Source organism: Sorghum bicolor, chromosome 6 (genome assembly GCF_000003195.3).
Source record: "Sorghum bicolor cultivar BTx623 chromosome 6, Sorghum_bicolor_NCBIv3, whole genome shotgun sequence".
NCBI lineage: Eukaryota > Viridiplantae > Streptophyta > Magnoliopsida > Poales > Poaceae > Sorghum > Sorghum bicolor.
In genome coordinates, this window is record NC_012875.2 from 60,333,437 (window position 1) to 60,361,394 (window position 27,958).

A 27,958-nucleotide genomic window follows, 5' to 3' on the forward strand; every position below is an offset into this window, starting at 1 on the left:
TTTAGCTCCATAAACAACTCCATCGATGGAGCTTAGCAAAACAGCTTCATATATACGTCTTTAAAATGTGCTCTCATGCGTAGAACATCATGATGAGGTGAAGCTGAGTGAAGCCATTATTTTTGGTTTCATCCCACCTTAAACCTTTGTGAGAACACGATTTAAGAAGTTTCTTAGATAAAGTTGTTTTATTTTACCCTATTTAATATAAAATGACTCATGAAATCGGTTAAAAGGCCCTACCAAAGGAAACCTTACATAGTACAAATCTCGTAAATTCTGATAGAGTGCTACCAAATTCGATCCTAGTATCTGATATGTACCAGACAAAAGAGAAAATGATGCTCGCAGAATATGCTTCGTATCACGTATACAGCATCAATGTAATACGCTTTTACATAAAGAAAACGTAAACAAAAACAACAGTTAATACGCTTTTACGTTAAGAAAACGTCTGCGAAACCCCGTCTCACTCTCATCTCACTTGGCGCGCAGTCGTCGCCACGAGTGACAACTGCAGCCACGATCCATCCATCCGCTCCAGGTCCAGGGGAGTGACGAGCGACGACTCGTGCAGCCCCCGGTTCGTCCTCCTCGAGCCCTCGTCCCTCCCCTCCCCCGCGCGCAGATCCCGACGCCCCTTCCCTTGCGCGCGACGCGACGACTCCACTCTCCACAGTCCACACGCCAAGCGAGGGCCGCATCTAGATCCGCGCCGCCGAGCTGACTATTGCAACCCACGCCTTCTTCTCCCCGCGATTTTCCTGGCCCGGGCGCCGTTGCTGCTGCTGCTGCTGCTACTACTACTACCACGCGGCCGCGAGGACCGCCGCTTCGTCCTCTGCTCGCAGTCGTAGCGGAGGCAGGGGCGCGAGGAGCGGACGGATTGCGATGGCCGCCGCGGGGAGGAATGCGGGCGTCCTCGCGCTCTTCGATGTCGACGGCACTCTCACAGCGCCGCGCAAGGTGCCGCGAGTTCCCCTCCCCTCGATCCGTTTCCCTTTCTCAATCTCAGCCTCCGGTTGCGTTAGCTTGGCACTCGGATGAGCTCAGTAGTTAGGAGTGGGCCGCAGCTCCAAATTGTCGAGCGCCGCCGCTTTTTTTGTTTGTTTTTGTGAAATGATCTTGTGATTCTCTGGGCAGGTGGTGACGCCAGAGATGCTAGAGTTCATGAAGCAGCTGCGCCAGGTGAGAATTCAGATCGTTCGTCCTCTTGCTCCTGCTGCATTTGTTCGTTGCATGACGAGAAATTACAGCTTCATTTTTTTTTTAATTTACTTTGGGAGCAGCATGTGACTGTGGGCGTGGTTGGCGGATCCGATCTTGTGAAGATTACTGAGCAGCTCGGCAATACAGGTGACTGAACATATGCGCTCAAGTTCGGACTTGCTAGGAGTTCGTTGCTATGTCGCCCTGTGTGACCCCATCATTGCACTGATGATGATGAACTCTGCAACGTTGGAAGTAATTGGTTTGCCCCCTTTTTTTTTCGTTTTTGCAGTTATTACTGATTATGATTACGTCTTCTCCGAAAACGGCCTGGTTGCACACAAAAATGGCCAACTAATTGGAACTCAAGTAAGTCTCTGGGCACCTGACATATACTATTTCAACATATATGCATTGGTCAACGTCTCCTGATATTTCGTTATGAATGAGAAATGTTCCACTAGGTACACGCTGAGATTGTCAAAATTTTAGTAAAGGAATGCCTCTGTTCTTTTCCTTTGTTGACATGCAACACTGACCAAACAAACTGTCATACAAAGTTCTAGTCCAGTAGAATAACGGACTTACCTATAGACTCTTTATATATATGCTAAAACCTGTCCTTGTGCACTCTGCAGAGTTTGAAATCATTTGTCGGAGAAGACAAGCTAAAGGTAAGCCTAAATGTGGTGTATTCACATTCGTGCACTGCTTCTTTTGATAAAATCCTAAGGCCTTGCTGAAGACAATGTGTTCTCTTTCCAGGAATTTATTAACTTCACTCTTCATTACATTGCTGACTTGGATATCCCAATTAAAAGGTCAGTTAATTACCCTGTTCAACAGTTATGATTTGCACTAGCTTGTTAGTCATCACTGACCTTTATAATGTTGACTGATTGCTCAGGGGTACGTTCATAGAGTTCCGAAGTGGAATGATTAATGTATCTCCTATAGGAAGAAACTGTAGCCAAGAAGAACGTGATGAATTTGAGAAGTATGATAAGGTATAAATCGTCTACTAAAAGCCAGTACCTTAGTCAGAGAGGAGGCAATCAAATCTATGGCACTGAAACGGTTGATTTCCTGCAGGTGCATAACATTCGACCTAAAATGGTGTCAGTGCTTCGTGAAAAGTTTGCACACTTGAACCTGACATTTTCTATTGGAGGGCAGATTAGTTTTGATGTGAGTCTCCTGGACTTGTACACGTATGTATTTTCTTGAAATAATTGGAATCATGGTATTTACTACTACCACGCAAAAATTCCAGGTATTTCCCCAAGGTTGGGACAAAACTTACTGCTTGAGATATCTTGAGGAATTTCAAGAAATCCATTTCTTTGGGGATAAGACATACAAGGTGATATGCCTTTCTTACTGGTGTTCAAATCCTATAAAACTCTTGATATGTATCTTCTTCTTAGGACCAAAAATAATCTGTGTGTATATTTTTACATTTTTTTTGGTTAGTAACTAGCAGCTTAATTCTAACATGGCCTTTATTTTGGTAATTTATCTGACTAATTTTTGTTTTCCATTGAACAGGGTGGCAATGACTATGAGATATTTGAATCTGAAAGAACAGTTGGCCATACAGGTATGCTGGCTGTATGGGAAAGGCTGATATTCTTATGCCTACGAATTTGTAATGTCACCTAACAAGAATATGGACATAGCTTAAAGAGAGATATTTTTAGTTCTCCTTAGAAAATAAAAATAAATAGGAAACAAGAGCATCAGTGCAAAATCAATGTGGTTTGCCTGAAATTTTTCCGCAGAATTTAATTTTAATGTTAAATGATACCTCTTTCATCATCATAGTAGTTGCATATTACAATTGCTACTCACTCATCAAGTCACCATTTCTGTCATTCCCATATTGATTCCATATTATTTTGATTTGCAGTTACCAGCCCCAATGACACAGCTCAGCAATGCAGATCTCTCTTCATGTCGAAGTGATCACAAGCTTATTTGCACCATATATTTATTAAGTTCACATTTATTAGTGATCTTTGACTAAATGCTTTTTGGCATTTTTTCATGACAATTACATCCAGCCATTTTTCCTTCCAAGTCCAAACAGATTGTACTGCTCCACTCTATACTCACAAATTTTCAGATTACATGTATACATTGGCGAAAATAAATGAGAATTACCTGTTTTACTTTACCCCGTGTTAAATGAGCTGTTCCTTGAGACGGTGATGTAATAAAAGATGATAATTATGCATTGCCGTTGTTAGCTATTGTCTGCAAATTCATGAGAAATTTGGGCACAAGGTGTCCGAAGGCATCTGTAAGTACCTTTCCAGCAGCTGCTTCAAATACTTTGGACGGAACGGAAGCTAAGGAAGTTGTTTGTATGTGAGCATGCTGAAAATTGTTTTATCACCTCAGATTAAAAAAAAAAACCCCCGCCTCAAATCCAAGTTGGTTTTTACCATCTTTGACTGAACTATGATACTAAACATAGACCCTTTGTAATGGATTAATGCTGACTGAAATTTTTAACAGCTACTCTTCCTAATTATAAGATATTTAGGCTTTTCTACATACGTTGTTTTTATTATGCATTTAGATATACATTATATCTAAATATATAGTAAAGACAATCTAAAAAGCCAAAATGTCTTTAATTTAGAATGGAAAAAGTAAAATAAAGCATTTTCATGAAAACACACGAAAACGTTATGTAGATTTGGAATAGCAGTCACTATTTTTCAGCCGGGACATTCACGGGGATGTGGGCTTTCCACCCGGGAAAAGCTTTTATTAATTTTCAAAACAATTAGCATTGCGCATCTAGAAAAGTCAAAACATAAGTATTTACTATTCAGGGAAAAGCGTTCGTTTTTCAAAACAATTAGCATTGATGACACAGCAATCTCAACACTGGAGTTCTAATTGACTAATAATTTTAGATGCTAATTATAACTGAAAACAGCCCCCGTGTAAGTGATACGATAATAAAACAACAGCGTTACAGGTTCCAAACTTGTATTATATCTTGTTCTATAAAATCTGGCCAAATTGTGAGGCATGACTAATCAAATGAACTGTGAGAATCTGCGTTGGAGCACATGTTTTTACAAACACAATACCAATCTCAAGTATATTTGCTTGCCATTCTCACTGACTACAAAGATTCGTCCAGACGATTTGAGCCATCGACCAAGAAAGTACACAAATAATCACAGTACAGGTCTTTTTAGAGTTTTTATGGCGATGCCCTCATCTTTCAATTATCATTAAAAGACCAAGTATGTTCATTACAGCACTGGAGTGGCATACCACTCAGGAAAAGAGTTTAAGCCAAGAGAACCCAACGTAACCATTCACCAGCTAAGAAGACTAAAGGGAACGCCAAAACAGATAGTTTGATGAACCACCTCTGGGAACCTCAAACACCAAACAGCCGCAGAAACTCAACTAGCAAATAGGCTTCTGAAAAGCAGGCTTCAGCTGATGCACGCTTCAACCATCTCCTGAGAGGCAGCTTCAACTGATGCAGGTCCCCAACGTTCCCAGCAACTCCAATTTCCTCAGGCACGACTCTTGCTCAGCAGCAAGCTTTCCTGGCAAGCAAGGACTTGGAGCTGCCTACACGGTTACACCTCACATATTAGGCAAATCATCATTAGCAAGAAAATTGTAAGCACATTTCTCCATCTATGTTCTGCGAAATAAAATAAATATGGACAACTTCATTCAAGAACAATACCCACCAGGAAAAAAAATGCATATACATTGTTCAAAATGTTGTTAAATGCTTTGTGCATAAAGCTCAGTAAAGCCTGTATATCTCATTCCAATGTAGGACCCCAAGTTGGTTCTCCCTCAAAATCAGGGACTTGGAGTGATCTACGTCTAATTCAAAGGGCGATTCATCATTGCCTAGTAAAAGATTATCATATAATATAACAGACTTGCCAATGCAACCAAGGAAATTGAAAGCTGATGCTACTCAACTTATCATAACAATAACCATCGAATATTAAACAAGCTGAGGACAAGTAATCGTAGTTGGTTGATTTAGTGAGAGATTTTAGAAGCAATGCCACGACAAGAAACAGTAAGCTTCCACGTTAAACTCACCAATAATTGTTATGTGCCTCCATGACTGGGCTGCCTTGAGAGTGAACATTCTCAAGAAACCAAAGGTGAGGAGAGGCACATTGACATATATGAAACTACAAATTCGATCTCTCAACCAAAATCTCTCTTCATGTCACAGCTCGGCAATGCAGAACTCTCTTCATGTCGAAGTGATCTCTAGTTTATTTGCACCCTATATTTATTAAGTTCACATTTATCAAGTGACCTTTGACTAAATGCTTTTTGGCATCTTTTTCATGACAATTACATACAACTATTTTTTCTTCCAAGTCCAAACAGATTGTACTGCTCCATACTCACAAATTTTCAGATTACATGTATACATTGGCGAAAATAAATGAGAATTACCTATTTTATTTTACCATGTGTACAATTTTTCAGATTGTACAGGCATCTTTCTTGGCGATGGCATGGGGTTCAAAGCCAGGTGGACCAGCCCAACCTTCCGACTGGCCTGACTGTACCATCCGCACCTTTGAGCATGCTTGGGAAGTATTCATCATACTGACCTCTTTCTTGGCGACAGCCCAAGCTTGAGAAGTATTCATTGTAGTAGTATCTTTCTTGGTGACAGCGTGGGACTCAAAGCCAGGTGGACCAGCCCAAACATCCAACCGAGAACCATCAGAAGCAGCAGGATTTGACACAGAAGAGCCATCTCTTTCAGCAACTGAACCGACCGGTTCAGGTCCAGACAGGCCTTCCAGCTGAGATGTTTTACCAGCAGCAGTCGCAGCAGATTCAGCACCTTGACCCTGGTGCACGGCCGGTGTGGTGTATGCGGATTCAGCATAATAGTATGGGTTATATGCAGATTGACCATAATAGTATGACCAGTCTGATGTCGGGATTCCAACAGCCATCCTTGAGGGATCAGTGGAAGTGAAGTAGGAGTAGAAATGTGCCATGTAGCTGGCCATGTCACTTGGTTGGACACCTGCTGTTCTAACCGCCAACATATGCCCATCCAATGGGTAACCATTCATGTGAGTGATTGCAGTAGCAGCAGAGTAAGCATCAGCAAATCTGACAAATCCAAATCCCTTGCTGACACCGGTGAACTTATCCACAACTACTTTCGCTTGAGTGATTTGGCCACATGGCAGGAAAAGTTCAATCAACTTATCAGTAGTAACGTACGGCGGGAGGTAGCCCACATATAGGTTAGTCATGTCAATTTGTCTGTGCTCATTGCCAGGTGTCTGAGGGGTTCGAGCAAATGTGGCTACATCAGATTCTGCAGGAAGCCCTGCAACTCTAACAACCAGAGTGCTTCCTCCGATCTGGTAACCATCCAAATGATCAATTGCAGCAGCAGCAGATGAAGCATTAGCATACCTGATCATGCCATACCCGGCATCAAACTTCTTAGCTTGAACAATTTCTCCATATAGGCAGAAAATCTGCACCAGCTGTTCACAGGTCACAGCTGATGGAACCCTGCCAACATACAGATTAGCCATGTCAATTTCTTTTACAAGCTTGCTACCTGACTGCGAACAAGCAGATTGTGCTGCATTGGCTGGAAGAGGCTCAGATCCCTTGACTACTAGCCTCTTTCCTTCAATCAAGTACCCATCCATGTGCTTGAGAGCCTTCGCTGCTGAGTTTATATCTGCATATAGCACAAAACTGTACTCCGCGTACATCACCACCCTGTCAATCTGACCAAAGGGCATGAAAAGACTAACAAGCTTGTCAGCTGACATGGTCTGTGGAAGGTTGGTGACGTACAGTCTACAGTTGTTGATTTCAGGAGAGGCATTTATTTCTGAGTGTGGTGAATGCTGTGAAACTGAGCTGGATACTGATGGAGAAAGGCCAGCAACTCTGACTGAGATCGTTTCACCTTCAATCAGTGCTCCATTCATCATTGCAACAGCCTCAGCAGCACAATGAGAATCAGCAAATTTGACAAATCCATATCCCTTACTTGAATTATTGGATTGTTCCACCACCATTGCATGGGTGATCCTACCAAATGGCAGGAAAAGCTCCACCAACTTGGCTTTGTTCATGGATGAGGGGATGTTACACACATATAGATTAGACATGTCGATTTCTTTGAGGGTCCTATTGTTGGCATGTGATTCCACAGGCGAGCTTGGTGGTCTTACTCGAACCAAGATCTTCCTCCCCTCAACCAGGCATCCATTCAACTCAATAACAGCATGGGCTGCATCGTGTGGGTCAGAGAACTTCACAAAGCCATATCCTTTACTTATACCTGACGTGTAATCCATGGCAACCTTTGCACTAGTTACTTTCCCATAAGGTAGGAAAAGATTGAGCAATTTGTCTGTATTCATGAGCAAGGGAAGGTTTTGGACATACACATTACTCATGTCCACCTCTTTCGTGAGTTGATGATCAGTCTCTGATATAGCTTGGACAGATGTATTGGATCCTGATGAGGAAACAGCAGCCACTCGAACCTCCATCTTCTTCCCCTCAATCAGATGTCCATTCAGCTGGAAAATGGCATGAGCTGCATGTTGAGGATCAGAGTACCTCACAAAGCCATATCCTTTACTTAACCCCGTGGCATGATCCCTCATTACCTTCACACTGGTTACTTGCCCATAAGGTACAAAAAGATCATGCAACTTGTCTTCATGCAGGAGCAAGGGAAGGTTGCAGACATACAACTTACTCATATCCATTTCTTTTGTGGAACCTGATGACGGAGCACCAGCCAGTCTGACCTCTAGCATTCTTCCCTCAACCATGCGTCCATTCATGTGTTTAATAGCTTCAGCAGCATAACGAGGATCAGAATACTGCACAAAGCCATATCCCTTGCTCGAACCAGTGAAGCAATCATCCACAACTCTTGATTTAACAATTCTTCCAAATGGCAGAAATAGTTCAATGAGCTTGTGAGAAGCCAAGGAAGGTGGTAGGTTACCCACAAACAAATTAGTGCCATTCCCTTCTTTCAGTTTGCCCTCATCATGAGCTGAAGAAAATGAGAGCTCTTGTCTCTTACACAGGTGCTTGTCCTGGTCATCAGATTGAACTTTCCTTTTCTCTACGGTAGCAGCAGCAAAACTTTCTGTACTGTATGTATAACAAGATACATCAGCAGCAAACTTGACAGATAACCGTTTTTTGAATGGCATTGTTTCCTTTTCTTTGGCCACAGATACCTCCTTCTGCGCAGAGTTATTGTGCCTCAACACTTGTTTCAGCTCTTTCTTATTTTGTTCTTGTTCCGAAGGTTGCACATAGTTGGACTTCTTCTCAACAAATTCCCCTTTGTCAATCATTAGACCTTGACATGGCTCCGCCACATACAGCTGGTTCCTGCAAGTATTGTGGCCATCAGGCACCAGATTGACGTAATGCTCTGAATGAGATGAGTCAGCCTTGTCACTGCCTTTATCGCTGCAAAGGTCTACTTCAAAAGGTTCCTTATCGCTTGCATCCTTGTTTTCAGGCAGAGCAGTGCCATTGCATTGCTCCACATCTAGCTCATCATCATCGTCATCATAGAATTCAACCTCAAATGGTTCTTCCTCCTCACTGCCTTCCTCATAACCAGCAGCAGCACTCATGTCATCACTCTGACTCTCCTGCAGCTGACCAGTCAAGCCACTTCTCCCCATTCTTGTTCTGAAAATTGGTTCATAGAAGAGAATATTGGTTAGCCCCGAAAATTGGAGGAAATGTATGTCACTGAAGGACACCGATAAAAATAATTAAACAGTGAACAACTGAATATGCAGCAGCTCACTGAAAGAAAAACATTGGATTTCAAATGAAACCTTTGGGGTCTACTAAGCAGTCTGCACAACTTGGACTGTCAGTTGCGCAATGTGTTCCTCGCAAACTAAAGGCGATCCACATAACTGACTGATCATTTAAATTCCAACTACTGGGACTGAAAGCGATAGCAAGATGTTCAGTAACAGCTCCTCATGTAATTGCATTGTTTGCCTTGTCACTAGTTACATAAATGGATAAACTAATATTTGATCCAGACGCACTGTCACTCGATCAATACAAAAGTTTAACGCAACCTGCAGAACCATCAAACCTTTGCGCAAATAATCGAACTAAAAGGGTACAGTAACAACAGTTACGTCCAAGGTTCAGTTGCTCCATAGTGCGGTGTCCTAGTATCAAATGAAAAGTATATATAATCCAACTAAGTTAACATCTTTATTAGGGCCATAGCATATGTCTGTGTATTAAACTTTTCCCGAGTACTTTGGGACTCTTTATCCAACACAGACGCTGAAGAAAACTTCTTAAAAGAATGCATGTAACAAGTAAAACCATTTTTTGGTAGGGTTCTTTGTACATTAACATGTGTTTCCTTTCCATCTCCTAGTAATTCCAGTGTGCAGTGCTCTTCCTAATTTTTCTTTCTTTTTTTTAACAAAAAAGATGCTAACTCAAAACCCTATACAAGACAAAAAAAAACCACTAAAATCAGAGACGTAAAAACGCAGTTATGAATCACACATTCACACTAAAAAGGACCGCCAAGATGCTACACAAAATTCCTTGATGCTGAACTCTAAACCCAGACACTGTAGCACTTTCGTTGGTTATGTATCGCAAGATTCGATGTCATGTGAAATCTTGAAAAAAATTTGGATTTTGGGTGTAGTAGGAGATAGAAAACCCCACGAAACACGGCAGCCAAAAGCAATGCAGGGAGGAGAATATCGTACATTAACCACGCGGCTCCTCCCCCCAACGCAAACGCAGCGACGGACGCCAAGAGCAATGAGGGTTTCGGGGACGAGGCAGCGTGGGGAAACAAACCTCCGATCGGAAATGCGAGGTTGCGGAGCGAGCGATGCAACCGAGAAAAGGCGCTTCGGCTTTGGTACGGGGTTTTTCTGTGGGCTTTGGAGTTGGAGAGTGGGAGCACAGGCGAGCACGAGCAGCAACAAATCCGGAGGAGAGGAGGAGGTGGTGGTGGCGGCCTAATCGGAGGTTGCGTGCGTGGTGGAGGTGGGGTTTTACTTCCCCTCTGCTGCTCTGCAATGGCTCAGTGGTGGAGAACTGAAGGAGGGAGAGGAGAGCAGGGGAGGTGAGTGGGAGGGAGGGCAGGTGGAAGTGGAAGCAGTTCACATGAACGGCCATTCGCCAGGATGGGAATTTGCCTGCAGGCCCCTTGGCGTAAGCGAAGATGCCTGCGTACCAGGGACTGAGTTGCAAAAATACACACCAATCAATCAATCTCTCGTCTCCATCCCGAATTCCCGGTAGCAGTGATGACTACTGGTGTGACGAATACACACACCATGGCCGTCTGGTGTCCTGTGTTGTGTGATGGTGCGAGTTCATCCAGGTCACTCTAGGCGTAATTAACCGAAGATCGAATCGAAACTAACCGAGATCGAGATCGAACTAACCGAGATCGAACTTTTCGGTCATAAATTCGGTCACTGCTTCCAACTAACCGAACTTTATACGGTTAGTTCGGGTATAGGTGTCGGTTAAGCGAACTAATCTCTGTTGGGAGTCCTAAACTATTTTTTTATCTTTTAAAAAACTTGATTGTGTGTGTGTTTTTGTTGTGTCATTGTGAGTTTGTGACTTGTGAGTTGTGAGATGCTGCTATAGTTAGTATTTGAATAAGGAGAACCAAGATATTTATATTACTTTGTGCAAATATGCTGCTGAAATTTGATACAAATGTGCTAGTCCGGTTAGTTCGGTCGTGATCGAGACCGAACCGAACTAACCGAGACCGAAATTGCTCGGTCTTTATTTTTTCAACTAACCGATCGATCCTTGTTTTGTGATGACCGAACTTTCAAAATAACCGAGGAACCGACCGGTTCGGTTCAGTCAGACCGAACGCCCAGACCTACATCCAGGATCCATATACACTCCCGTTCGAAAAAGAAACAATGAAAATATAAAGAGTCAAGTAGTTTTATGTATTTGAGACTAATTAATTTATGATTGGACATTGATTGCTAAATAAAAATAAAAATACGTACTTGTTAAACTTTAACAACCCCAACTAAACACCCTTTAAATTACAAAGCTTGCAAAACAAACGAACATAACTTTATCACTTGACGTGATTGTAGCGTAACACCCAACAATCACCGAACCAAATAGTACCGAACACTTCGTGCTAATGAAGCAATAAACTCAAACGACTCAATAATTTTTATAAAACCTTCATGCACTTTTATAAACCTAAAAGCTTGGCAGCCTCGTCAAAAAAAGAAAAAACAAAATAGTACCGAGCACTTCATGAAGCAATAAACTCAAACGACTCAATAATTTTTATAAAACCTTCATGCACTTTTATAAACCTAAAAGCTTGGCAGCTTTGTCAAAAAATAAAATTGAAAAAAAAGCTTGGCAGCCTTTTTAAAAAAAAAAGAAAAACTTGGCAGCCTTGTAAATTGTAGCGTTGCACGAACAAGGAAACTCCATCTTCTGTACAAGGAGATATGGAAATATTCTTTCTACTTTTAGAAGACAAAAGTCTTATAACCGCTAATATGACTTTCACAAGGGGCTAAATTGAAACAATATGCAACTTTTTTTTCTTTGGAAAAAAAAACGAAGCGTAAAATCTCAGCTCCACAAGGGCCCCAGCTCATAATTTCAAGGTTGCCTCGGCCTCCCGTGCTCGTCGTGATGGCCACCGGCGGCGGCGCCAGCGAGACGGCCGTCGGCGCCGGGGAGGAGAACGCGAGCGCTTCCAGGATCCCCACCCGCAGGTTTTTCGTGGCGCTGCACGTGGGCGCCGGCTTCCACGCGCCGGCGAACGAGAAGGCGTACCGCAGGGCCATGAAGCGCGCCTGCCTCGCAGCTGCGGCCATTCTTCGCGAGGTCCGGTCACTGAGCTCTTACCGCCCACTCTCTCCCTCCTGTTCCTTGTTGTCATGGCTTGGTCGTGGCGCCTGGATTTTAGCCGCTGATTGGAATTGTCAAGTGTCAACTGCGTAGGGTTTAATTGGGATTGGGAGTTTGGGACACACTGTCCATTTCCGTTAGGGAGACGTGGTGCATTATAAACTGAGCGGACCATGGCCTGCTTGTTCTCAGTTCTGTAAATATTATGGTTTATAGGTGACTGATTTTATTACTGTAGCTTCAGATTGTTGTTGTTGTTGTTTAAAGGATATGTTCGGGTTGTGCTGGACCATTGACGTTTGCACCATGTGCACTTGAGAAAAGCACTGCTGAATGATGTGATATTTTGATCATGTCGAAATGCAATCTTCAGATCCGTCCTTGCAGATTCTATTTTCAGTAGTGGATTCCTGATGATGTTTTGTACATTCCAGGGCAGTGGCACAAGCCTGGATGCTGTTGCAGCTGGCATTCAAGTTTTGGAGGTTAGTACTAATTACATTTTATGACTTCCTGTAGTTTTACTCTTGTAGTACCTATGTATAATTAATCTTGAAAACATTCAGATCAGGTAGATTGTGCAAATAAATGAAACAAGTATGTGATACATGTTGTTTCAGGTTTAAAATGTTTTTCCTAATATTTGCATGCTATAGTTTAACTACAGTAAAGGTTTAGTGGTATATTCTGGGAAAATGCTTGCTTGTTCTAAGCTAAAGGTATCTGAATCTGTTTATTCTCATATCTGACTAACTAGGATGATCCTGTCACAAATGCTGGTCGGGGTTCAAATTTGACTGAGAGTGGTCATGTGGAATGTGATGCAAGCATCATGGATGGAAGTACTGGTTCTTTTGGAGCTGTTGGAGCTATTCGAGGTACTTGTAATTTGGAGCATGGAAGTTGATAACTAAGTAGTATGAATAAAAATAGTGCTAAATGCTAATATGTTTTCCTGTGAACTTTGACTGCAGCTCTGATCATATTTTCTGTTTCTTGTAGATCAGATGTAAAGAATCCAATCAAAGTCGCTTTGCACTTGGCGAAGGAACAAATGGCAGGATCGTCATTGCTTGGTCGGATACCCCCCATGTAATCATGAAAACCGAGTATCTTCTCCACTTTTTGCCTGTTTTTCCCCTGTAAATTCTTGCCCATTTGTTTTGTTCACTTGTGCCACTCAGCTAACTGAATAGTAACATGTTCTTCAAAGTTGCATGATTTGCATCTCATCTTGTAATGCAAGCTGTTGCTTTATCCATTGAACCAGTTACATACAAAGTTCCCTTTACAATTTCGTCTCAGGATGTAATCTGATCAATGCACAATATATTCAACACTCATTTATGTTGATTTTATTAATTTACTACTGACCTATCACCCATCTTAGCTCTGTATCTAAATACTGATCTATTCCTTGTTATAGGTTTCTGGTTGGTGAAGGAGCATATCAATGGGCAAAATCTAAAGGAATGGACCTAGTTGAATCTGCACCAGGGGCTAATAATGTGAGTCCCTTCTTGTTTTTTGTTGTTTAAACTAATCATTTCATTCCTGATTGGGTGGAACATTTATGTTCTCAAACAGTGGTTGGTGACTGAGAATGCAAGAGCGCAGTGGGTGAAGTACACATCATTGCTTGTTAATACCAAGAAATTATTAGAGCATGACACTGGTTCTGCTTCAGAACATTCAGTGCAGTTGGAAGCACCAGGTTACCTCCATGTTATTTGCTACTTATTTTATTCGGGTTACACTTTAAAGTTTTATTGATCTGTATGATATTTCATTCAAACTTCCACCTTGTGTAAGTTGAAACATCATCTGAATGTTTAGTTTAACTTTATTTCCTTAGCATAATGATATTGAATGACCGTTGGGTAGTTTAAGAACTTTAAGTATTTCTGTTTTGTTAGTTGCCAAATTCTATTCTGCTAGGTATTTACTTTTTTTTTCATTATCTCCTAATTACATTTTGTCTCCAGCAATATTCAGAGCCGTTCTTCTTGAAATATAATTTTGACTGGTTTGTTGTGAACCAGTCATTTATGTCAAAAGATTTTGTATAACACACTGGTTCTACTGCTTTTCACAAGGTCTGTCAAAAGATTTTGTATATACATTATACAATTGTCATATTTTCCATGAACACAATGTCCAACAGATGTCAGCATTTATGTAAAAATAAAACAGATATCAGCACAGTGGTTGGTCTGAGTTCAGTTGGACACTTACAGTAATTATCCATTTATCTCTAACATATTATGCACTACTTTCATTTGGACTTGTGGTATGATATGAGCACAGAAAATATTTATGCCACCACCCAATTTTTAGTTACTCTACAAAGAGTCTCGGCAATGTGGTACCAATGTTACATTCTTGCACTTGTTTTATGCTATGTAGCAATTGTGATTTTTGAACTATATTTTCAGCTAATAAAAGGCTTCCTGCTCCACCTGTCCATCTGACCTGTGTCAATTTCATTGTAGGAACTGAATCTGAGAATATTTCTGATGTAAAGAAGATATTGACAGAGTCATTCATGGAAGACAATACAGATTGCGTAATGGATACTGTTGGTGTTATTTGTGTAGATAGCTACGGAAATGTAGCATCAGGTGCATCTAGTGGTGGTATTGCCCTGAAGGTCTGTTGGTCATTGTTCTCATCAGTTCTTGTTCAAAGTTTCTAATAAATGTTTGCCCCTTGAAAATGCTCCTTTTGTTTTTTTTTTTGTTTATTTACACTGTTTTGGATAAGTCAGTATGGTTGTCATGAACTTGTTACTCTATGTTCTCGTTCTATCAAATCCGTCTGGTTCCCAGTAGGACCGTTACACTCTAGCAGTAGCAAAAACCTCTCATTTTACTGTTGGTGCTAAGAAAAGCAGACTGATGTCATAGCACTTGGCAGGTAGATGGCCGGGTTGGGTTGGCAGCTATGTTTGGCTCTGGGTGCTGGGCTTCGTCCAAAGGACCCTTTGGTACACCATTCGTAGTTGCTTGTTGTGCAACTGGAGCTGGAGAACACTTGATTAGAGGATTTGCTGCCCGTGAATGTTGCATCTCATCATCATTGTATGATCATTTCTTTCTCTTTTATCCTTCCCTTTCCTTTTCCTTTTTTACCTTTCTACATTGTTTTCCAGCAAATATCCCCTTATGTAAATCTGAATATATATATATATATATATATATATATATATATATATATATATATATATATATATATATATATATATATATATATATATATATATATATGTATATATTATCAGGTCACAATCTGGTCCTGCTTCTGCATGCACTAAAATTCTCCGCTCTGTGGTTCAAGGCAGCAGCAAGATGTCTCATGACACAGGGGCTGGGTTGTTGCTAGTTCAGGCTGATGTTCGAAAGGTGAGTATTTGCAATCCCATCTGCTTACATCTTGGATGGGTAAGCCCCTCCACTGTGAGCTGAACCATGTATCTTTTGGTAGGGAGGGGATTTGTCTGAACTGGAAGCTGCTGAGCTGGTTGCTGCCTATTCCTCGCCATCATTTGGTGTTGGTTATTTCGGAAGCAATATGAATAATCCTAAGGTAGTACTAGGTGCTTTACACTCTTTATTATGTGGAGATTGTTGTTATTTTGTCTATTTGGACCAATGATTCTATGCACCTTTGTGTTTTGCAGGTTCTGATGCTTAAAACACCAGAAGGTCCATCCAAAACGGTCAACCAGTTCGCGACCTGCGTCAAGTTTGATAGAGAATCATCTGAACAATGACAACGACCCAGACCATGCAAAAGCACTTGTAACTTTTTCACTATGCATCCTTTGAACGATGAACGGTATTTTTTGGAGTGTTTGAACAACATTTGAATTTGTAGGAAATTCGAGAAGAAACCATTATTTTTTAGATGAGAACTATCATTTTTTTATAGAGGTAAAAAAACATAAATAGAAAGGATATGATGGGAAAACGAGAGCATGCAATTCAACTAGTAGCGCTGCCGAAGCCTGTGATCGCCTGGTAGCCCGACGAAGCAGCGTGGAGTGGAGGTCGTCGCGGGCCGGGCGCGGGAGCCGGTGCTCGAGTGGACGGGGGTTTTGGAAGTGTTTCTTTTTTTTTTTCAAGCAAAACTGGAACCCGTCACGGATTCTGCCACCTGTTCCATTTCTTGGCATCCGACGGCCACCAGCCCTGCGTCCGGTTCGTCGTGCAGCATAGTGATGAAAAAAAACCGTTCTGACTTTATCCCTCCAGAAGTTCTGTAAAACAACTTCGTACTTTGAAAATTTAGCAAAGAAAAGGAGAAAAACATCTTTTCAACATTTTAGTAAAAAAGCTTCTTAAAAATAAAAGTTGTTAAATATTTTCTTTAACTTGTAAATTTTTGCAGTTGAGAGAAACTCTTATCTACTCCCCAGCCGATAATTTTCTCGAGACAAGAGTAAATTGGATGTATAAATTAACTAAGAAAAAGGTCCCCGACAAGAAAATAAGAAAGATAAACTATAAAACAAGATTTCGTTCATTAAAAATAGTTTAGAGTTCCTAATACAAAATCATTTAAAAAGCTATTACAGGAGACATTAGAGGACGTTAACTTGCTAAATCTCTATTTAGTTTAGCAAACTCTTAGAGATGCTCCTATGTTACGCTGGTATATCTACTAATCACCAATTATGCATGTTAACGTGTTAATATACATGACATGCAAGTAATTAAATATTAGGCAGATATTTATACATATATATATTATTGTGTGACTTTATACATTGCATAATTCTAACTTAATTTTTTAGCTTTTCATCCTCACTTGTCCGTTTTCATATACCCACATATCTCAATTCTGCTTCTCATCCTAACCGAACCCGCCTTGTTTTCACCGAAAAATATACAAACGGAAATGAGAGTTTTTTCCATCCGTTTTCGCGTTCAAGGGCCTCATTTTCACCTGCACGACTAGAGTGTGTTATTTTTCTTTGTGAAGAGTTTTATGCAAACAATTTTTTAGGCTAAATAGCTGGCAACAGAAGGGTATATATAAGTATATTCTAACATACAAAATTGCACGCCAACTTTTATGACAGCTCTTGCATGAATTATTATTCCACTCTTTCTACATGCAACAAGATTATCTACTGAACAGTGCAATCAATCTAGTACTATCAAGGGGTCCCATTTTATCTAATCGGCATCAAATAGCTAGTGCACCATCCACTGTTTCGCTTTCATCATCGGGGGTGACAGACTTCGATTTGGACGTAACTCTGGAAAACCCATAGCCAAGAGAACTTCCTGTCGTAGCACACAACTGTAAAGGGAACAACAAAAGGCCATCAGCTAGTTACACAAATTTCATGATATTGCTCAATATATATTGCATGAAAGCAGCAAAGATTATATGAACCTGAAAGAAAAAGAATTTTTCCCACATGGTGTCATGTTACATGGACTTCAGAAAACCTCAAAACTCAAGAACATTAAAAAAAATCATCTAAGACTTGCTATATTTAAAAAACTTGGATGTCCATTACACTACATGTATTATTAGGCCAACTGCACCCATTTGTTCCTTTGGTAATTGATAGTCTACTATTTCGATTTTTGGGCTTTGGCTTCACCGAGCTAAAAGTCAGAAGGATCATTATATTGTAATGGCACAGTTCAAAAAAACCCTATAGTGTATACCATCACCGTTCCAGTTAGAAAATGGCTAGTGTTTAATCATGTAACAAATTAGCAATGTAACTAGTTACTAACATGAGACCGTCATCACAAGTTTAATTCAACACACATCTACAGATTCTACGGTTACCAACTATCCTTGAATTACTACCATTTGGAAATTTGATTTGCCTTGGTTTACTGCTTATCTTTTTGTTTGTCAGAAGCTTTCTGTTGCAAATATCATCAATAAGTTTAGCAGACCACTGAATGATGACATAATTACACACCTCTGTAAGCTCTGACAGATGTCGATTCCGGAACTCGCTGATGGTTTCCTGAATCTCTGACATTGGAAGTTTTGCCTGAAATGAAGCCTATGCATCAAATTCCATACATTACTAATAAGCACAGTGGATGATATAATCAAATAAGAGCTTACTTGTGCAAGAACAGCAGCAGCTAGCTGAAGGCTTGGCTCCAAGGTCTCAGGGACAACCTTCAAATTGGTCACACAATTCCATCAGAAGATAAAGTATCTCATATAAGGGAAACTACCGATATTGCATAATATAGCAACAAAAGTTACACAGTACATCAGGTGCATGCTTTGGTCCCATTATGATCAAAGCAATAGAACTCTCTTAGCAAATAAAAATTGTAAAGTGTATATGGTCAATAAAAGTTGCATCAGGAAACCATTATCACCAAGAATGCTCTGTAACATCCACGTACCGCCATTGCACCAGCTTTCTCCAAATTAACACCATGATCAACGTCATGTGCTCTAACAAATGTCTTCACATTTGGGAAATATTTGCTCAATGCCCAGACAGCTCTGTAGTTTGCACCAGGAGTATCCAAAGTAATTGCAGCAGCACAAGCTCTTTCAGCTCCAACTTTGTGCAGTACCTATTAAAATTCAATTTAGAACAGTAGTCTCAACAAGCTATATGTGTTACTAAAATATAACCGAACTCTCCCTACCTCTCTGCTTCCAGCATCCCCAAAATACACTGGAAGGTCAAGTGCACGCCCAACTGCTACCCGATCGCTGTCAAAGAAAATATGCATCAGAAAAAAGAAAATTTGGATGACTTAACCACTAAGGTGGATAAATTGAACACGGGTGATTTGGTTCCAAAGGAAGGTTAAGACATGCAACTATCAGATTGCGGGTCTTGCCAGCATTTTCCTGAATTCCTGGAAGAGTCTGCCTGAAAGTTTGTTTTATTTTCTGGATTTAATACATTCCAACTGTGGTCCCACATTAGTCTAAAATATGGCATCAACCATCTCAACTCTACACAGTAACTTATAGACTTAAATCTGCATAGGTTCATGCAGTCATACTTCATGATTAAACATTACTTCAGAACAAACATTAAGGTTCTGAATTGCTATCCATAGTTTCTTTAAAATTCAGGTTATTGCAAGATGCACCATACCTTCTAACATCAAGTGCAACAAAAGGGATTAACCGCTCTGACAGGAGTTGCGCAATGATCTAGTAAGGGGGAAACAGCTTTATTAGGATCAGTCAAACATGTAAAAAATAGTAGTGTGTGAGGATTGCAATACAACCTGCCCAACACGTCCAAAGCCTAATATAATAATATGGTCTTGCAAATCGTCAGTCTACATACATAGGCAGAAAAACAGAAGACAGCAACATTAGGTGAAAATTGATATGTTAAAGGAATAAAGGATATTAAAGAGCTGGCATGCTATTTGACTACAAACTTGGCAGATTATAGTAACAAGAAGCAATATTATCCCACCACCATGTGTTTTTTTTGTCTGGCATAAGCTCTTTGGTTAATTGCTCATCTAAAATGACTACTGCACTAGCTGATACCTGAACTGATTGGATTTTAGATTTTTCTTTTCTCATCTTTGATCATTATCTGAGATAGGGACAGATGCTGCAGCTAAAGTTACAACTACCAACAATTCTAGCCAAACTTCAGCATTGTTTCTGCATATGCAATATCCACATTATTCTTGTACCAAAAAAAAATGTAACTCTCACTCATCAATTTACTGCCAGTTCTTGGGTGGGACATGGCTACTAAACTGAAACAGAACAATACACCCACTGTGCTCGTCAATCATCCTCAGTATCTCCGTAACCATCTGAAGAAGATAGAATCACCTAGTTCTGAGTTTTAGCTGGTTCATAATTAGAATCTCCCACTGGATATTACAATTGTCAATCAGCATAATGGAAATAATTTTAGGGCTGGCCACAAGAAACTACTATAATCCAAAGTACTGAAACACACACAAAAAAGTAAATAAGGCTACTGAGTTGTTTGATTTCCTAACACTGTCAGGACCACTGAATCACATAAATATCAAATGGCAAATGAGTCTAGCTACATTTCACACAGGGAACACACTTGGCTACACAAACAGGCATTCAATTGAAACTTGTATTCTACATGGCAGGTTAAACTAGGTGAGATATGGCAGACTGACAGTGCTTTTGCATGCATGTGGCCAAGATTACATAAAATGTAATATTGTAACCGGAGCAAGAAGCAAAAGTGGGAACAAATAAATACCTCACTTTCCACGGGCAATAAACTCCTCACATCATGCTGCTCAAATTTTGATGCGAGAAACTGCCCCCCAGCAGCTAACCATGGTGTCAGAGCCATTGAAATGCCAACGACTAAAAATAGCAACGATGATAATTGAGGTGATAGAAGACCCTGTAAAATAGTGTATTCATTAGTTATCCCTCTGCTCTATAACATCCATCCATAGCACAACAATCATATGGTTCGTTACATAAAACAACTATAGATGTTCCTATGATCAAATATTTATTGTGTACATGAGAAGTAGGTCTAGAGTACTAGATACCTATGACACAGAAAGAGTTCTAGCTGTAGTTTCTGAAGAATGTGTATTGTAGAGTTGGGCTGGAGCTAAGGCTCTGCAACAGCTTCTTAGTAGGTTGCTACCTATGGCTGCTTAGGCGCTTGTTGGGCAGTGATCGTGTGTTTTTTCCTAGTGTGTGCCTGTGTGGAGCTAAGAGTCCTGTACTGTGTCAGGCTCTCCTGCATTGTTCGAGAAAAAAAAAAGAAAATGAAAACAACATATGTTACCTGATTGACAGCTTCTCCAAAGGCAACAAAAGCAAACTCACCACCAGGTGCAAGCAAGAGGCCAACACGAATAGCAGCTATAGTAGAAACCCCAAACACCCTGCCGACAAATGTAACCAACAATGTTTTTCCAAATATCAAGAGACCCAATATCACAGAGATTGCTGGGAAGTTTGACAGAAGCAGCTTTGGGTCAATAGACATTCCAACCTGGAAAACCAAACCTCAATGTAAGAATTAAGCAATGAATTCTCATCATCCTAAAGAAAGTGATAAAAATACCTTGATTTTGGACAAGCAAAATCGAGAGATAAATAAGTGCTCGAGCATTGATTATTGGCATACGTTTGATTCTACCTAAAGATGATAATGTACACACACAAAGAAATGCATTTATTTGACAAGCTGATGAAAGAGGACACTGAAAGATACTTTATTTGGGTAACATACAATGTTTACAAATCATATAGTCGAACCTAGTGGCCATGGAACCGACCAGGTGACTAATCGCAATTAGACCAGACCGATTAATCGAGCCTAATCAGTCCGTCGTTCATATAGCCGTCCTATATATTTCAGGACATATACATACTATGGATATACCTATATATAGTATATAGTATACACAATAAAGCAAGCATCAAAACTATATTAGTGGTTAATGGGAGACTTGTGAGAGTTAATTTCTGCATTGTCCAGAACTCTATCTCAGGATGGAGAATCAGCAAGTGAGTAGAAGAGGTGCAGCACAGCAAGCAAGCAGACTAGCAGAGAGGTTGCGGAGTGAGGGATGGAGGAGGGAAAGGGCAAACACTGTTGGAGGACTCATCATGAAGAGCAACGGCGACTTGAACTGGCAGAGGGCGGCGGCGGCTTGACAACTTCACTGGAGAGGAAGAAGGTGCGCAGCAGACAGGGAATAGAGTGCAGAGGAGGAGGAATAGCACGCGGGGCTAGACTGTAATGTATGATGCTACACTGATAACATTTACTGGCATGATTGTTCCAATAAGAAAAATATTTGTAGTCTGAGCTTGTGAAAATGGTTCTATCTACACTTCTCAACTATACACACATATCAAGATTCAAACTTTAAAATCTTTGACTAATAATTTAGTTAACAATTTTTCGTAATCAAATATACTATCCAATTATCATAAGTTTATAACAAACAATATAATATAAAATAAACAAATGGTCAAAGTATAATTTGGGAGACCATGTTATGTCAAGCTGTGCTTTATAAAAGATTATGGAGGTACTCGTAGTAACTAATAGAGTAGCAAGTCCATGGTAACTTAAGTTGATGCCCATGATTATGGTATAAGGTTAGGAACACTTGAAACATAACACTAGCAGCATATCAGTGTTAAAGAAATAATTCTTAATGAAATTATATTCCCAGTACTCACCGTCATAAAGAAAAGTCCTAACAGAAGACCACGATACGGAGCTATATCTGACTCAACCTGCAAGGAGAACTCCGTTTCTGCTAGTAACAGGCCAGCCAAAAAAGCTCCAAGTGCCATTGATAACCCAGCCTGTGAATAGTAGTACCATAGAATCAAAAGTAGTTTTAAGCAATGCAAAGGCTATAGATATAAACATATAGAATACGAACCCGGGCTGTAAGAAGACTTGTGCCAAAAATAACAAGGAGTGTATTCGCTGAAAATATCTCGGCATTCCGATTTTCAGCAATTATTTTGTAAATAGGACGGAGCAACTGTTTGATACAAATGGAAATTGCTCGTTAAATAATTGCAGATAAATGCAGCTGCAAGGAGAAAAAACAGAAACATGTATGCATGCAAGGAAACAAGCCCATGTCCAGCTGGGCCCAGAGTGGCATACAAAAGGGTCCCAGAAAGGATAAGAAAAATAATGTAAATGAACAGTCAACTCACCAGACGGCCTCCAGCAATTATGGCAGTTATAGCAGCTACTGCTTTGACTGCAGCCATTCCCATGGCTTCTGCTATTGCTTGGAAACCAACCTACAAAAAACAGATATTGAATGAAGGCCTCAAGGATCAAACAGTTCCAAAGGAGGTGTAAACTGGGCATGGTTTTTGAGGCGTTGTGGCGTCCTGTGGCACTGGGGGCATGCCTGGATGCCTAGGCGATATGGCGTGACTAAAAGCTTTGGTGGTGGTTGGGGGGGGGGGGGGGGGGGGGGTGGAGGGTACACCTCAACGCCTAGGTGACACCTCAAAAACCATGAAACTGGGGAAGGCATTGACTGCATCACTCACACATGGCCCCAGGCTCCATATATCAACCTCAAGTTGGATGCTATTTCCAAAATTTACATATCGTAGGACTATTGAACAAATTTTCTTACTTAATAACATGCTACAAATTTGCATTTCACCTATGTCATCTGAAATATAGAAATGTCTATTGCCACAGTCAAACTCTAATGGTCCTGAATAGCAACAAGAATTCAATGGGAATTTTGATTCAACATGAGTTTTGAAGTGCTCCTAGTCACTAAAAATCATACTACCATTGGTCTTCACAGACTAGTTTATCATGCTACATTAGACTCATAATCTCATTGGGCTATCAAGCACATAAACGTGTACCAATAAGCAAAAGGTCCTAGGACAGGCAAGGAAAAGAGCATAAAGATAAAATGGTTACCCCTCCTTTTGAAGAATTAGGTGATATGAGAGGTATTAATATCAACAGAACCACCACAGCCAAATCCTGGGGACAACACAAGAAAATGTATTAAAAAGGCAAGCTAGATTAACATTACTAAAGGATTGAAGGCTCTCAATGCTTCAGAATGAGTATGTCATGCAAGTCAATACTAGCACATATGCATCACAGATGTAAACAGCAAAAGATGCATAAAGATATGCAACTGTGAGGTGTGATCTAAAAGTTGTGAAAGTGATGTGCTTTAGTACATTAGCAAGAAATGAACAAATGGAAAGCTGAAACATAAGCTGTGTTATTTCAAAAACAGGGAACATATCTGAGCACAGTGAGGTTATACCTGGAACAATAACACAGAAAATGTAGCGCGCCCATGACGTGACGTACTTTCACCACGCTCTTGCAATACCTAGAAAAGCAACAAATGATCATCACAAAACTTGGGAAGTACAGATAAACATATAATTCCCAGTCATGAGAACATGATGAATCAGGCATGGTTCCAGTCAAACATTTGAATTTGAAACATAAAAACCATGGGTTGGAAGAACTTTCATAATATATCAATTTGATTGCATTACAGAAAGTAAATAGTGATCAAAGCGACAAAATGGAGACCTCGCCTTTTGTCCAACATGTCAAAGTGTCTTTGACCGGAGGGAGTAGAACTTTGTACTTGCCTAAATGAAACCTAGTTTATGCCTGAACATGGCATTTTGAAGCATGGCAAGAAAACAAATTTCCCTAGTAGCTTATTAAATACTAAATGGCAACTCATATTAGCTGAGAATATTAAATAGGGGTATATGTTTCTGCTCGTATGTTCGATCAGTAACAAAGAAACAAGAGTTTGATAAACACGTGTGATTTCAAGGGAAGTACTTGTAAGACAACAGCTGTGGATGACAGAGCCAACCCACTCCCAACAACGATTGCTGCTGGCCCTGGTAGTGCAGCAAAACGATGAGCTATCATACCAACAGCTGCAGTAGTAGCCAGCACCTGCCAATTGTTCAAATTTACCACGGAGTAATTGAGTAATGATAACTGTTTGATGGTTGTGTTAGCATGAACAGAACCTGAGCAGATCCCAAGCCGAAGACATACTTCTTCATCGAGCTTAGCCTTTCCACAGAAAGCTGCAGGTCCAGGATATTAAGCCAGTATATGCTGAAAGAAGAAATAGCATCCAAAGGCACTTAGCTGTGTACCTCAAGTCCAATGTTAAATAGTAAGAACACGACTCCGAATTCCGCAATTGCCTTTGTCCCGTGCACATTACGGATGATGGAGAGCCCATATGGACCAATGAGGACACCAGCAGCAAGATATCCAAGAACAGGACTGCCTAAGGTATCAAGGTAAAATTTATTTGCAGAAGGTCATAAAACTTTCATGAAAACTGATGATTTTAATCACAAATGTTTCCAACTTTTGTATGCATGAGTTCATGCATTCTAGCTCCTAACTTCAGAAGTCAGGCATTTCAATTCAGGAAAAGCATGGTGCACAGTTGTCACTAAAACAGTACAAATTGATGAGACCACGTTTGGTTCAATTGCAAACTTCCTTGGGTGACCAAAATAATGCAAAAAGCTACAGATGCTGCTGAACCATGCCGTGCACAAACAATATTATAATATGTATCTCACCTCCAGGGATTTTCTGAAATAATGGTACAAAAATAACACTGGCCAGAAGCAAATACAGTATGTCAAAAAGCGAAGCTTCTTCCTCATTTACCTGAATAGGGAAATGAAGATCATAAGGAATTTACATGCAAGCTAAGTTTTACTATAACAGTTGAATATCATAGACGTACACAAAATGAAATCAGAAGATGAGTGGGTTCAGATGAGGAAATCGTACCTCTTGATGAGGTAAGAGCTCTATTAGCTTCTTTACTCTCTGTGGAATTTGCCGTATCTCACGAACTATGGGCTTTGTTGTGGAGGTTACCTTTCCAATGCTTGTGGCAATGCCTTGCTGCTGAAATAGTTGACTCTTCTCAGCTCTATTTAAGAAGAATGCCCTACAGGACCCATAAAACAAAAAACCCTTTCAGGTATTGCCTAACTGACATGAATGAAAATGATGTCCACCAGATATAATAAGGAAAACACTTCCATTCCCATTTCTAATTTTCAGTGCAAAGAAGAGGTGACTATACAGAATGCAGTATGCTTTTATCTGTACACAAATAACAGCCAACAAGGTAAATTGGTGGAGTGCAGTTATCTGAAATCAAATCGTTACTGCAAAATGCAAAACCTAAAAAACACACAGCAGTTGTCATGTGACTCACCCTGAACCAAGAAGCAATATCCCAACAACAAGCTTCGGAACCTGTTTTTGCACTGATTTCATTAACCCCCGAAAGACTGATGTAGGCGTAAACTCTCCATCAACTTTGGAGGAGAAGAAAGATGCCGGGAAGAAGCGGGATGATCTCTTCACCAGTGCTTTTGGAGCACTCAGTGGTTCCTTGGTGACCTCCTTTCGTTCCATTTCCTGCTTCTTCCCTTGCTTTGACTTATCTGAATCAGGCTCAGCCTCTTTCTGAGGCTCAACAGACGTCTTATCACTGCTTGCTTCATCATATATCTCACGGGATGGTTCAAGCTGCTCAATGCCCTCAACAGTCAAGTCACCAACCATTAGACGCTCGATACTTGACACCTCATCCCTCACAGAAACATCATCGGTGGCATCACTGCTATACTCGTACCCTTCAGAAATGCTATCTTCTTCAGTGCTTTTCTGCTCTTCAGCAGATGACGTTAGCTCCACCACAGTGTCAACTGAGGATATGGCCTTCTCCGCTTTCCCCAGCAACATTTCCGCATCGTTGACACGCTGTGCAGCTTCCATCTCAAGAGCCACCGCCTGCTCAGCCAACACCATTATATTGGCAACATCTTCTTCGGCCTTGGACGCGTCCAACTGGGCCTTCTCTGCGAGCTCCGTCAGCCTATCAACCTCCTTCTGCAGCTCCATCTTCTTGTCCTGGACACGTCCCAGCTCCTCCTCGCACCGTGACAGGGCCATCCGGCAATCCTTAATCTCTTCCTGCGCAGACACAAGGGCCTCCTCCTCCACGCCTTCGATGCTAACCTCCATTGGCCCGACCGAGCCCCGCTTCGCCTCCAGCGCCTCCGCTGCCAGCTGCAGCCTCGCCTCGGCCATCGACAGTGCCATGGTAGCCTTTTGAACGGCCTCCTTGGCGTCCGCCTCCTTGCCGATAATCTCCTGCACAGTGGCAACGGCCGCAGACACGTCCCTCTGGGCGCCGTCGGCGCGGTCCTTGAGCGCGATGGCCGACTCGGATATCCGCTGCGCCTTCTCCTCGAACATGGTGCTGTTGAGCCTGGCCACCTCCAGCTCGTTCCTGGACCGGTGCAGCATCTCCCTGAGACGGTCGACGTCGGCGGGGCCGGGGCCCCTCTCGTCGTCGGACCCCGAGCTGGTGGCCTCCTCGTCGGTGACCTCGCCGGAGTCCTTGGCGGCCTCCAAGGGGCCGTCGACGTAGGCCAATGAGTCGTTGCCCTGGCACCGCGGCGGCCGCCCTCTGGCGCGGAGACTGAGAGGAGGGCTCCCGCGCGTGGGAGCCAGGTAGAAGAGCCCGCCGCGGCCGCGGAGGGCGGCGGCGGCGGCGGTGGACGTGAGGCTCCCGTACCCGCCGCCGCCGCCGCGGTGCCGCGCTCGCCGCTGGGTGCAGGGCCGGAAGCCATTCCCGGCGGCGCCGATCTGCAGGCCCGCCCGAGGGGCCGCGCGGCTGGGCCCGACGCCGGAGGCGAACCTGGACAAATCCATCGTACCCTATCCTGTATCGTAGCCGAACACACGAGGACAATCGGAAACCCAAATCAAACCCGCGGAAAAGGAGAGGTTGGGACGAGAGAAACAAAAAGCGGAAGACAGAGACAGAGACGGAGGAGTGAGTGCTCACGTACTGGTGGGTGGATACGGATTGGGTCGGACGGCGACTGGACCGGAGGAAGGGAGGCTTGTCACGGGAGAAGCGCCGCCGACGAGGAGGAGGAAGGGTGGAGGGGCCTCGGCCTCATTCCATTCCTACGATACGACAGGTCTGCGCGAGGGAGGCGAGGCGAGGCGAGGCGAGCTCACTCGCTGGCCCTGGCGCCCGGTGTTAAGGCCAAGGGCCAGTTTTGTTTTGGGATCCCTTTTTGTTTGTTTTGCTTGTTGCCCCCTCCTCTGATCCTCTCGCTTGTTTCGGCCAGCGGCGGCGGAGGGGACGAGGCAAAGCCAAAGAGGGCCAACTGCCAAAGCCAAACTACAAGCCCTGAATCTCTCTGGGGCTGGGCTTTGATCTGCAGATAAAAT

The 27,958-nt window shown here is 41.8% G+C and overlaps 4 protein-coding genes across 7 annotated transcripts; 2 read left to right on the plus strand and 2 right to left on the minus strand.

Moving 5' to 3' along the window:
* LOC8085888 (phosphomannomutase) lies at positions 498-3,385 on the plus strand. Its single transcript, XM_002447297.2, has 11 exons — positions 498-966; positions 1,144-1,188; positions 1,290-1,356; positions 1,502-1,578; positions 1,848-1,883; positions 1,975-2,030; positions 2,117-2,216; positions 2,302-2,397; positions 2,483-2,572; positions 2,758-2,809; positions 3,119-3,385. Exons 1-11 carry the CDS (start codon positions 892-894, stop codon positions 3,172-3,174), a joined length of 750 nt encoding a protein of 249 aa, XP_002447342.1. The 5' UTR covers positions 498-891; the 3' UTR covers positions 3,175-3,385.
* On the minus strand, positions 4,409-10,406 carry LOC8076483 (multiple RNA-binding domain-containing protein 1). 3 transcript variants are annotated; one of them, XM_021462708.1, is made up of 3 exons: positions 10,108-10,406; positions 5,680-8,946; positions 4,409-4,811 (listed from the first exon to the last, which is right to left on the minus strand). In XM_021462708.1, exon 2 carries the CDS (start codon positions 8,937-8,939, stop codon positions 5,709-5,711), a length of 3,231 nt encoding a protein of 1,076 aa, XP_021318383.1. In that variant the 5' UTR covers positions 8,940-8,946; positions 10,108-10,406; the 3' UTR covers positions 4,409-4,811; positions 5,680-5,708. The 3 variants fall into 3 exon arrangements, with proteins under 3 accessions (XP_021318383.1, XP_002448793.1, XP_021318382.1); XM_002448748.2 differs by having other exon boundaries at positions 4,409-4,815; XM_021462707.1 differs by lacking the exon at positions 10,108-10,406 and adding an exon at positions 10,014-10,101 and having other exon boundaries at positions 4,409-4,815.
* LOC8085889 (putative threonine aspartase) lies at positions 11,907-16,125 on the plus strand. The gene is made up of 11 exons (XM_021462442.1): positions 11,907-12,147; positions 12,606-12,656; positions 12,929-13,049; positions 13,179-13,263; positions 13,598-13,679; positions 13,759-13,885; positions 14,664-14,821; positions 15,088-15,251; positions 15,452-15,572; positions 15,655-15,756; positions 15,851-16,125. Exons 1-11 carry the CDS (start codon positions 11,953-11,955, stop codon positions 15,941-15,943), a joined length of 1,299 nt encoding a protein of 432 aa, XP_021318117.1. The 5' UTR covers positions 11,907-11,952; the 3' UTR covers positions 15,944-16,125.
* On the minus strand, positions 17,157-27,894 carry LOC8076484 (K(+) efflux antiporter 2, chloroplastic). 2 transcript variants are annotated; one of them, XM_002448749.2, is made up of 21 exons: positions 27,568-27,894; positions 25,920-27,433; positions 25,484-25,646; positions 25,267-25,357; positions 24,826-24,962; positions 24,694-24,753; positions 24,497-24,616; positions 23,955-24,023; positions 23,594-23,659; positions 22,855-22,944; positions 22,569-22,673; positions 22,360-22,488; positions 20,948-21,157; positions 20,399-20,548; positions 19,416-19,469; positions 19,280-19,338; positions 18,819-18,885; positions 18,567-18,743; positions 18,274-18,330; positions 18,122-18,196; positions 17,157-17,478 (listed from the first exon to the last, which is right to left on the minus strand). In XM_002448749.2, the coding sequence occupies exons 2-21, from the start codon at positions 27,425-27,427 to the stop codon at positions 17,362-17,364; spliced, it is 3,504 nt and encodes a 1,167-aa protein (XP_002448794.2). In that variant the 5' UTR covers positions 27,428-27,433; positions 27,568-27,894; the 3' UTR covers positions 17,157-17,361. The 2 variants fall into 2 exon arrangements, with proteins under 2 accessions (XP_002448794.2, XP_021318116.1); XM_021462441.1 differs by having other exon boundaries at positions 25,920-27,438.

What these genes read in the sequence shown, in the direction of transcription:
- LOC8085888 (XM_002447297.2), top strand. Translation starts at nt 892, where the DNA reads ATGGCCGCCGCGGGGAGGAATGCGGGCGTCCTCGCGCTCTTCGATGTC. An exon ending in TTGGGGATAAGACATACAAG is followed by an intron (nt 2,573 to 2,757) that starts GTGATATGCCTT and finishes TCCATTGAACAG; the next exon opens with GGTGGCAATGACTATGAGAT. An exon ending in AAGAACAGTTGGCCATACAG is followed by an intron (nt 2,810 to 3,118) that starts GTATGCTGGCTG and finishes TTTGATTTGCAG; the next exon opens with TTACCAGCCCCAATGACACA.
- LOC8076483 (XM_021462708.1), bottom strand. Translation starts at nt 8,939, where the DNA reads ATGGGGAGAAGTGGCTTGACTGGTCAGCTGCAGGAGAGTCAGAGTGAT.
- LOC8085889 (XM_021462442.1), top strand. Translation starts at nt 11,953, where the DNA reads ATGGCCACCGGCGGCGGCGCCAGCGAGACGGCCGTCGGCGCCGGGGAG. An exon ending in CTGGCATTCAAGTTTTGGAG is followed by an intron (nt 12,657 to 12,928) that starts GTTAGTACTAAT and finishes CTGACTAACTAG; the next exon opens with GATGATCCTGTCACAAATGC. An exon ending in TTCAGGCTGATGTTCGAAAG is followed by an intron (nt 15,573 to 15,654) that starts GTGAGTATTTGC and finishes ATCTTTTGGTAG; the next exon opens with GGAGGGGATTTGTCTGAACT.
- LOC8076484 (XM_002448749.2), bottom strand. Translation starts at nt 27,427, where the DNA reads ATGGATTTGTCCAGGTTCGCCTCCGGCGTCGGGCCCAGCCGCGCGGCC. An exon ending in ATTTCAGAAAATCCCTGGAG is followed by an intron (nt 24,963 to 25,266) that starts GTGAGATACATA and finishes TTGATACCTTAG; the next exon opens with GCAGTCCTGTTCTTGGATAT. An exon ending in TTTCTGTGTTATTGTTCCAG is followed by an intron (nt 23,660 to 23,954) that starts GTATAACCTCAC and finishes TGTTGTCCCCAG; the next exon opens with GATTTGGCTGTGGTGGTTCT.